Genomic DNA, 10,387 nt, shown 5'->3' with positions numbered 1-10,387 from the left:
GTGACTATATCAAAAAACTATAAATTGTGCACAGCTGTACTACTGTTCTATATAATGATCAGTGATTTATTATATGGAACACATGTAATAAATCACTGATCATTATATAGAGGGACAATATGTTTGACAGAAGAATCAAGAAATTTTGTCTAATAGCAAAAAGTCACATATTTGAATAGATTCAAAAATGAAAATTTTACATAAACTAATATAAAAAGTATAAAAATATATTAATAAATAAATAATTTCATTACTTAATTTTACCCACCGAATTGTTTGGAGACAAACCCATTTTTCACAACTCCACAACTTAATCTCTTGATTGTTATCTGCTCCAGTTAAGGCAAATCTCCAAAATTAAACACTGTAAAAAAGATAAATAAATAAAAATACAAGATATTATTTAAAAGACTTTCAAAAAGTTGTTTGAATATATGAAAGCTTACGTTGGTTTGGGATTTTTGTGATCATCTAAAAAAAATAATGAAGAGAGAGGTTTGCCATCATGAGGTTTCCATTGATGAAGGCATCTAAAAAAATAAAATAAATAAATAAAACAAACAGTTTTTCATGAAATAACATATGTATAAGTTATCATTCAAAGAACTATTATTTCTTTAAATGCAAATCTCAAATGCAAATTTTAAAAATTTTTAGTTTAACTAAAAATTTACTATATAACTAAATATTGAATCCTAACATTAATCCTAAGTTAAAAATAGCATAAAAAGTTACTTTACATAAAAAATAAAATTTTTTAATTTATGTGAGATCCGAATAGGCCCCGGGTCTAAAATAGTAATTTTATTAATAATGTTAAATATTGTCATAAAATATTATTTCATCTTGGTGAGAAATTAACATTTTCCAACGTGGGAAAGATAGATAACAGATGCTACTTCCTTCTAGGGAAGTTATTACATCCTCTGTTTTTCCCTTATCCGCTAAAAATCTCGCTCAGATGGGAACTGTCTACTCCTCTTTGATTCCCCTTTCATCCATTCACATGAAAGAGTTTCTGGCAGATGATTGGTCGTAAATCATGAGATATAGGGGAAATTTATCAGAATTTGGGGAGTTCATCGACAGACCTGGAAGAGTCAGGACTCCACACATATATTTCTCCTGATGGCCAACGCCCTTAGACGAGTCACATAGAATAATTCCAGAGTTAGCGCTGAGAAGATATACTTTGATTTTGTGCACCTATCGATCTCCCATGGAATGAAGTAAATGAACTTTATCTCTAGAGTATCCCTTGCCTTCAAGAAGAAGACGAACGACAACTAAAACAGGTTGTATGTTTACTAACGATTTTGTGAGCTCTCTCTTTCGATCGTGTAACAATTTAATATAAGTCCATATATCTCTCGACTTATAGGTTGAATTTTGTAGTCATTGTCTCTTACTACCATATATTTGTATTATTTTATTGGTTTACGTTTAATTAAATTCAATCTTGTTTATTTGTTAAAAGAATGTCTCTGAATCAAATCTATAAAATAATCACCTGCGTGTTAGTCCGCGGATCGATTAATTGACAAACTGGTGTCGGGAACCTGACGTAAGGAAGGTGATTTCGCCATCACCAACCTCCACCTTAAAATTCGGCTTAACTAAAGACCCTCCGCCACTCGATTTCCCTAAGATTGGAAAAGGCTGTTCTTGTAGATGACAGAGAACTAGTCCTACCGACTAGCTGCCTAGTAAGTGATACAGGTGTAACAACCTACCCTGTATCCCAGGCTGGATCTCACATTTACGTAATAAAAGATTAATATTAAAAAAAACAGCAAAATACTAGTTTCTAGTATTTTGCTGTTTTCTAGTTCAACAATATATACTAGATTATTAAAACATATTTTTTTTTTTAAATTATAAGTTACAATTCTTTTACGAATTAATAAACTTCAAATCAACATAAACATTGGGCTAAAATTTTCTTTTCCATAAAAAGTTTTTGTTTCCTACTAGAGAACTAGACTAGACTATCAGTGCACAAATCAGTTATTTGTTCATACTAAATATAATATCAGTATTTTGTATTTATTAATTTATGTTTTAAAATTAATTAATTAAATTAAGTCATAAAATGGTATTCTTTAGTTAAAGGACAAAAAGAGTCAAAAATGAAAAATAAGAAACAGAAAAGTTTATAAGACTGTGTAGTATTGATTTTCTTTTTTTGATCCATTCAGTTAAAAATTTCTAGGAAGAGAGGCTTAATAAAGGTGTCCATTACAAACAATGATAATTAGGAAAAACACAAAATAATTAAAATTAAGCATATAAGAAATTTTTGGTTATATAGTAAGACAATTTCTTAATGAAGAGTCTACTTTTATTAATGTTGGTCATTTTATCAATCAAGAAAATAAAACATAGTAAATTATAAATATTAAAATTATTCAAATTTAATTTAATTATAATAAATATCATTGCATATGTATGTATGACAAGAAACAGAGATAAGCAGACCACCTGTTTTGCCCTAGGTCAAATGTGTTAGAAACAAAAGGGTTGTCCTCATTGAGAAATGATCTATGAACAATGAGAGCTATCACCCCTGCACAAAAGGTAAGTACAGTAGAGCATCATTTATCCGAATCAATTGGGAACTGGGGTTGTTCGGATAACTTATTTTTCGGATAACCGATTATGTATGAAAAAATATATTAATTTATCCCGTGTTGAAATTTTTCTCCGTTGCGTGTCGCTTCGCGTTGAATTTTCGTCGATGTTAAGCCTAACATAAACTTTTTAAAATAATAATTGAGGCTATTGTATCATTAAAAATTATTCCTTTATTTTTTACAAACAAAATAAAAATATAAAAACAAAAAAAATTATACTTTAGAAGTTAATCTAGTATCAAAAACGTTTGATTTAGCACCACACAGTCCTCAGAAAAACACTACACAAAAGTGCCGGTGCTGCCAGCTAAAACACACACACCAACAAAAAAAATATTGGAGTAGCCCAAGATATAGCCAAAGATTGCAGCGCTACAGCACTAGCGAAAATTTAAATTTGCCGACTGAAATGCTTTCAGTTAACCAATGTTTTGGATAACTGGCTTTCGGATAAACAACGCTCTACTGTAGATCATTCTTGGTCTGGGGACTAAAGGAGATTAATGGACAGCTCCAGGCTTGAAATCAAAAGTAATAGAAAAATTTATGTATATTTAATAATATAAAAGCTGTCATCTGTGTGTTTGTGTGTGAATGCCTTATAACTCCTGCAATTTTTGTCCAATCCAGATGAAATTTTGGTTATATTTATTTTATGTTTTGACAAAGTATAGGCTACTTCTTTTGCAGAAATATTAGCTATAAAATAAATAGATGTTTTTATCGATTTTGGATCAGTGATTGCATTTATGTTTCAGTGATGTCAGTGACTTCATTAAGTTCATGCTTGACAACAGAATTTCTTATAATTTGCATTTTTAAATATTTTGGAAAATGATGTGTTTTAAACTTCATTAAATTTAAAATTTAAACAGTAAAAATAGGTAGACATGTTGTGCCACTTCTATAACAAATTTTTTTTTAAATCTTTCTGTAGTGACCATGTGACATTCTATTATCCAATTGGAAGTAATGATCTAACAAGTCTGTTATTTAAAATGTATTACTGTGATTCAATTATGTTTTGACAAAACAGTATAAGCTATTGTAGAAATATTAGTTACTTTTGACTTTCTTGAAATCTGTACTCTTCTCAATTCTTCAATCACTACTTTCTCATAGAAAGTAGTCCGTCATAGTTGACAGGAGAATTTCTAACATATATACGAAGAAATAACTTTCTAATTTCTAACATATATCTGTTCAAAAAAGGTCTCAAACTTTATTTATTACAAAAAAATACTTCACTTACAATTTATTGGTCGGGGGTCCCTTCAAAGTAGTCTCCTCCCCAATGTATACACTTATCCTAACAGTGTTTCCACTTTTTGAAAAAGTCTTGGAATGCTTCTTCTGGAATACTAACAGCTCCTCCACCAAATTTTTCTCTATCTCTGGAATGGTGGCAAATCTTTTTCCTTTGTGCAGGTTTTTTAGTTTGGAGAACAAGAAAAAGTTGCATGGGGCCAGGTCAGGTGAGTAGGGTGAGTGGAGAAGCACAGGGTCTTGTTTTTTGGCCAAAAACTCACGAGTTCTGAGCTGAGGGACAACTAAGCCAGCGCAATGTTGTGATAAAAAAAGTACTACTTGCCACTCCTTCAAAGTTTGGGCCTTTTTCATCTGATTCTGTTTCTAGGTGTTTCATAACCCCCAGGTAATACTCTGTGTTGACTGTTTGGCTTGTAGGTAGGTATTCGTGATGCACAACCCCCTTTGCATTGAAAAAAACAGTTAACATCACCTTAACATTTGAGCAAACTTGTCAAGCTTTTTTGAGCAGGGGGATGTTTCACCCACCCATTGTGAAGATTGCACTTTTGTTTCAATGTCATATCCATAAACCCATGACTCATCACCTGTTATGATCCTGAATATCCTGAATATAAGAAGGTTTCATCCTCTTCAGCTCGATCAAACAGTTCCTGACAGACTTGAACATGTTGTTGTTTCTGGTCTGCTGTCATTGGGTAAGGCATGAATTTGGCGGCAACTTGATGCATCCTCAATTTTTCAGTCAGGATTTCATAGCATGAACCAATTGAGATGCCACACACTATTGCAATTCCCTGACAGTCAAATGTCAATTTTCATGAATGAGATCATTCACTTTCTCAATGTGTGGGTCGCTAGTTGATGTTGATGGTCATCCAGAATGCTTGTCATCTTTCACTGATTGCCATCCCTTTTTGGACTGGGAAAACCATTCATAACACATGATATGTTTCACAGCATCCTCACCGTAAGCCTTGGTAATCAACTCAAAACTTTCCATAAAGGATTTCCTGAGTTTCACAAAGAATTTCACAAAACAACGCTGCTCCTTCAGAGCTCATTTCTGCGGATTCAATTTTTTGCTAAACCCCATAACCCCTTCACATAAATGACCATAACTAATCACTAAAACAAGATATCAACAAATGAGTTGAAGGAGGTTATTCGGGAGGTTTCCACAGACACAACGCTTCCAAGCAGATTAAAAAATAACCAACTGGAGGTGTGCTATTCAAAAAGTTCTTAAACTTTTTGAACAGACCTCGTATAGATATGTATGTATGTATGTATGTATGTATGTATGTAAAGAATAAATATTATCATTGACATATCAATAATTAATAAATCATAAATATCAAGAATTTAATTTTATATAATATATATATATATAATTTTACTCAAATATTTTTTAATAATATAAAAATTTTTTTATTTTAAATTCTCATTTTTAAACTATTGAAATCAGTGGTACCAGTTCCATATACCCTACAGTAAATATTTCATATTAAACTGAAGTTTTTAAAAGAGATTTTGATCAAATACACTTAAAAATGTATTTAACATAAAAACAATTTTATATTAATGCACTTACAACCACAAATAGAAATAATTTATCAAATTTTGGTTTCTGTTTGTAGAATATCTAAATTTACCTTGGAGAAACAGTATCCTCTTCTGAAAAAACTTCAAAAAATTGAACTTCTCCATTGGTACTCGCTATAGCCAAAGCATATCCGTCAGGAGAAAAGGCAGCATCTCTAATAGGCTAAAAATGATATACATATAAAATGTATCTAAATTAATTTTAATTTTACAAACTGCAAAAAAATAAAAACTTAACTCAAGCTTTTATATTAAAAAATTTAGGAACAATAATTCAGAAAGTATTGTATATTAAAATGCAGTACTTTCTGAATTACATGAAGAAATTAAACATGAATAATTTTGTCTATTGTCATTAGAAGACAATAGACAAAATTATTCATTTAATTCCTTCACAGTAAACAATATTAAATATGCATTTATAAACTACTAAACAAAAATTATCCATTTAATTATTAACAATTATTTCAAAATTTATATCTGATATTGTAAAGACAATTAAATAATCATATTTAAATTCCAGCCTTTTAAATATAAGATACCAGCAAAATTTAATATTACATTAATTAAAATATAATTACAGCTATAAATATGAATGAAAATTAAAGCCATGAAGTAATAAAAATATTAAGTGAAAATTATATTGAGCAATCTCATCTCTCAGTGAAAGTATATATTGTAATTATTAAAAATTTTAACAGACAAATAACCTTCATATATGAATCAATGTATTTTTAAACTGATGAAATTTTTTTGTAAAATTAGCTATAAAGCTTCTTAATTAAATTAAAGTATTTAATATGAAAGTTCATTAAATATTTAATTAGAAATAATTTTTCATAAATAAAAATGTTAAGTTTTTTAGAATATAAAAACTATTTTGTTACATTTTTTATAACATGTTTGTTATCTAATATATATGTTACTGTGAATGACCGATATCTGGCGAATGTCAGCATTCTCCAGTGAATGTCAGCATTCACGCAGTCGTTTCGTGTATGTACAAAATATTTGCTAAATATCATTATTTCTCACTTACATTGACAAATGTCGACATTCAGCATGCACTAATGGTGAATGTTGAATAAAAATATTTTTATTACATTAAGACAAAAATGCAACTTTTTAATGTCAGAATAGGAGAAAGCTTAAGTAACAGTGCATGTAAATAAACCGTTGAACACTAAAACGAACAGTACATTCCAAATCATTAAAGCAAATAATACAATAATAAACTTACACACAAATTATTTGATTAACATTATACAATCTTATTTATTGCAACAACTTAAACTGTTATGGCCCTTTGAATTGCACAAGAGTCCCTTGTTTTACAACTGCATTTTTTCGTGGAACACATCCTTTTGCAATGACAACTTGTATAGCCTTGCCCTCCACTTTTCGAATTAGCTGCAGCTGTTTCTCTCAGAGATATTTCTTGAGAAAAAAAATCTCATCTATGGAAAGTAACTTTTCTTTACAAATTACGAACTGATTATGGGTATAAAGCTGCTTGAGGGTATCATTTTTGTTTGCTAATTTATAAAAGTCGGAGTCATCTATTCCAACAACAACCGCCAACACATTTCGGGAATGTGTACGACCACAGTCGACATCAGGGACTTGTATTCGTACGGTATCATCAATTTGAGTGAAAGGAAACGGCAAAGAATTTAGTGACAGACTGTCGCCTTTCTGTCGACATTGGCTTCTCGGGTGTCGTTTCGACCTCCACCAAGACTTATCTGTGCTTGTCGACATACACCGGTGATTGTTTGAATATGTAATAATATAACCAAATATTCGGTCTTTCACCGACATATTTTGTATGTGTCGACATTCACTGGAAAACATTGACATTCTCTAATTTCGGTCTTTCACAGAAACATATACACTAAAATCTGTAAAAATACTTCAAGTAAAAAAAATTGTTTAAAGTGAAATAGTCAATGGAAGTAAAATAATTTATGCTTAAATATATTAGTAAATGGAATGAGGAAAATCAATACATACAAAAATATTCTATTTATGCAAATTAAAAAATAGAGCATCGATTATCAGAAACAATTCAGGACTGGAGTTGTTTGGATAACTGATCATGTACGAAAAAATATATTAACCTATCCCGTGTTGAAATTTTTCTCCATTGCATGTCACTTCACATTGAATTTTTGTCAATGTTAATGAAAATTAATGAAAATTTTTAAAAATTAATGAAAATTTACCTAATGAAAATTTTTAAAAATTAATGAAAATTTTTAAAAATTAATGAAAATTAATAAAAATTATTAATCAGAATATCTTTAGCAAGAATAAGCAATGCAATCCAAAAATTAATTCTTTTAAAATTTGGATTATTTTTAAATGTTCATTAGAAAAATTACATAGCATTTGTTTGTTGAATGTATAAACTGTTCGGTTTTTATTTATAAAAATTCTACAGAATTATTAAAAATAATTTAAACCTTGCTAAATATGTAAAATTAATGAATAGTTATATGAGTTGGGAAACTATCCGATTTGTGAATAAGAGAATAAACTGATTATTTTTAATTTTCTAGAAGGAACATTTGCATGTGTGGTACGGTTGATCCATCATTGGATACATATCACGTAATCACAGTTTATGCCTCTTTGTCAAAATTATGTGAGGAGATTTTTGGTGNATAAAATAAAATATTCAATAATGACGAGTGCTTGCCTCTAGAATAAACAATATGAATGTGAGACAAGCAGAGGGCCAGGGGTTAATCCCTCCTGACCACTTACACTGACAGGCTGGTAAAACCCGATCTAGGAGAGCAAAGAGTGAGTGGAGAGTGCGTCAGTAAGCCAGCAGGCATCCTTTCAATGACAGGAGAGGGTTTAACAAATAAACAAAGCATTTATTGAATAACTAAATTTAAGTTACAGGAGGCAAAAATAAGACTAAGGTTAAATGCGGTTATACTAGACTATTTACATATAATAGGCGACTATTCTTGTCTATGTCGCTTGCCTAACTTTAGGGAGAGAGAGAGAGCGATTTTACAAGTTCTATATCTCAGAGTAATGGAGAGTTGATATGGCGATGATCCTCTGTGTCTTCTCCAATGGGATCCAATTCCTTTGCATGGAGGTCGACTGACACAAGTACAGAAATAACTTCTGTGTGCGGACGCGCCGAGCTTCTGGGGGCTCAAGCTTTTATTCAGTTGTCATGGGAAAGGAGTCACATGATCATCACATGTTGACAATAATGGTGCATTCTTGACACCTATGTGTCAACTTTCCCATCTAATTGTATAACAAATGGTGACCTCCGATCTAATTCTCACCAGGAGCATTTTTTCTATTGGAGTTGTTTATGTTTCTTTTTTTCTGACAACTGCATTAATTCACAGATTTCACATGAAAAATAAAAATTATTAATCAGAATATCTTTAGCAAGAATAAGCAATGCAATCCAAAAATTAATTCTTTTAAAATTTGGATTATTTTTAAATGTTCATTAGAAAAATTACATAGCATTTGTTTGTTGAATGTATAAACTGTTCGGTTTTTATTTATAAAAATTCTACAGAATTATTAAAAATAATTTAAACCTTGCTAAATATGTAAAATTAATGAATAGTTATATGAGTTGGGAAACTATCCGATTTGTGAATAAGAGAATAAACTGATTATTTTTAATTTTCTAGAAGGAACATTTGCATGTGTGGTACGGTTGATCCATCATTGGATACATATCACGTAATCACAGTTTATGCCTCTTTGTCAAAATTATGTGAGGAGATTTTTGGTGTTACCTGTTTTGCATTTAATAAATTTAAGAAAGTAATTTCTGGTACTGATTCATTTTTCAAGGTTCATAGTGAAAGCTGTTAGTAATTTTATGTTAACTGTGTCCTGGGGCTTGGTTTCCTTGTTATTTAACCAGTGGCTAGCTTTGGTTATTTGAGAGATTATCTGATTTGTGAATAAGAGACTAAACTGATTATTTTTCATTTTCTAGGTAAGATATAGCCTCATTTTCTGGTAACTTTTATTTATTTTATTTTATGGATAGCTCTCCCACTTTTAGGTTTAGAACTGAATTTATTTTTTTTATTTACTATTGTGTTTTAGTTAAGTTGCATATATTTGTTTTTGTACTAATGGATATATTGTATGATCTTGTATGATTTTTTGTTTTTTGTCTCCATATCATGGTTGTACCAGTATGCTTAAATAAATAAAAAATAAAAATATAGATGAGTTAAGCTCTGATTCTAAACAGAACTTTTATTCCAAAAATAATTTGTTTCGTGTTTTTACTACTATAACTACAATTCCAATCATTAGTAAAAACCTAATTTTACATAACACTAAATATATATATAAAATCGATTTTAATATAAAACAGATAAAAAATAATTCAAATATATTTATATATTTATGAAGATTTTTAACCAAGAAACAAATATTTTTATAATACTTTTTAAAATATTGTTTAGACCTACTCTAATTATAAATTTGCTTTCAGTTTAAATAATGTAAAATTCAATTAATTCAATATTTTACATTTTTTCAAACATTCATCATTGAATAATTGTTGCAATTCAAAACAGACAAAAGTTATATAGCAAAAGTTATATAATTGCAAATGTTTAAGGCATGAATCCGTCTTTGTGTTATTAGAGGAAGGATCTTTATAAGATGTAAATGAATAAAGTCTTGATGGTAATCAATTCCAAGTCAATATCTATTGGTCTGAGCAGCAATGCACTCAAAATATTCATATCAAAGTTTGGTTTTCTTATGCTCTCTATATAATCTGCATCATTTGGCATTAGTTATTTTGGACTTTTCTGATTCCTTTTAAATTTTTCTTTCCAATGAGATATGTCTCTAACATTTCT

The 10,387-nt window shown here is 29.7% G+C and overlaps 1 protein-coding gene across 2 annotated transcripts in view; it reads right to left on the bottom strand.

The window, feature by feature from the left end:
• Positions 1-214: 214 nt before the first annotated feature.
• LOC111630487 (enhancer of mRNA-decapping protein 4-like) overlaps positions 215-10,387 on the bottom strand; it is a 39,312-nt gene continuing 29,139 nt past the window's right edge. For both annotated transcript variants that reach the window (XM_023374594.1, XM_023374593.1), the window contains exons 8-10: positions 5,558-5,670; positions 447-530; positions 215-364 (exon numbers count right to left, since the gene is read on the bottom strand). In XM_023374594.1, coding sequence (XP_023230362.1) covers positions 358-364; positions 447-530; positions 5,558-5,670 — 204 coding nt within the window. In that variant the 3' untranslated portion in view covers positions 215-357. The remainder of the gene's footprint in view (positions 365-446; positions 531-5,557; positions 5,671-10,387) is intronic.

This window comes from Centruroides sculpturatus, unplaced genomic scaffold (genome assembly GCF_000671375.1).
Source record: "Centruroides sculpturatus isolate CEXI.00-Female unplaced genomic scaffold, Cexi_2.0 scaffold554, whole genome shotgun sequence".
In the NCBI taxonomy this organism is placed as follows: Eukaryota; Metazoa; Arthropoda; class Arachnida; order Scorpiones; family Buthidae; genus Centruroides; species Centruroides sculpturatus.
This window is presented reverse-complemented; position numbering and strand designations above follow the sequence as displayed.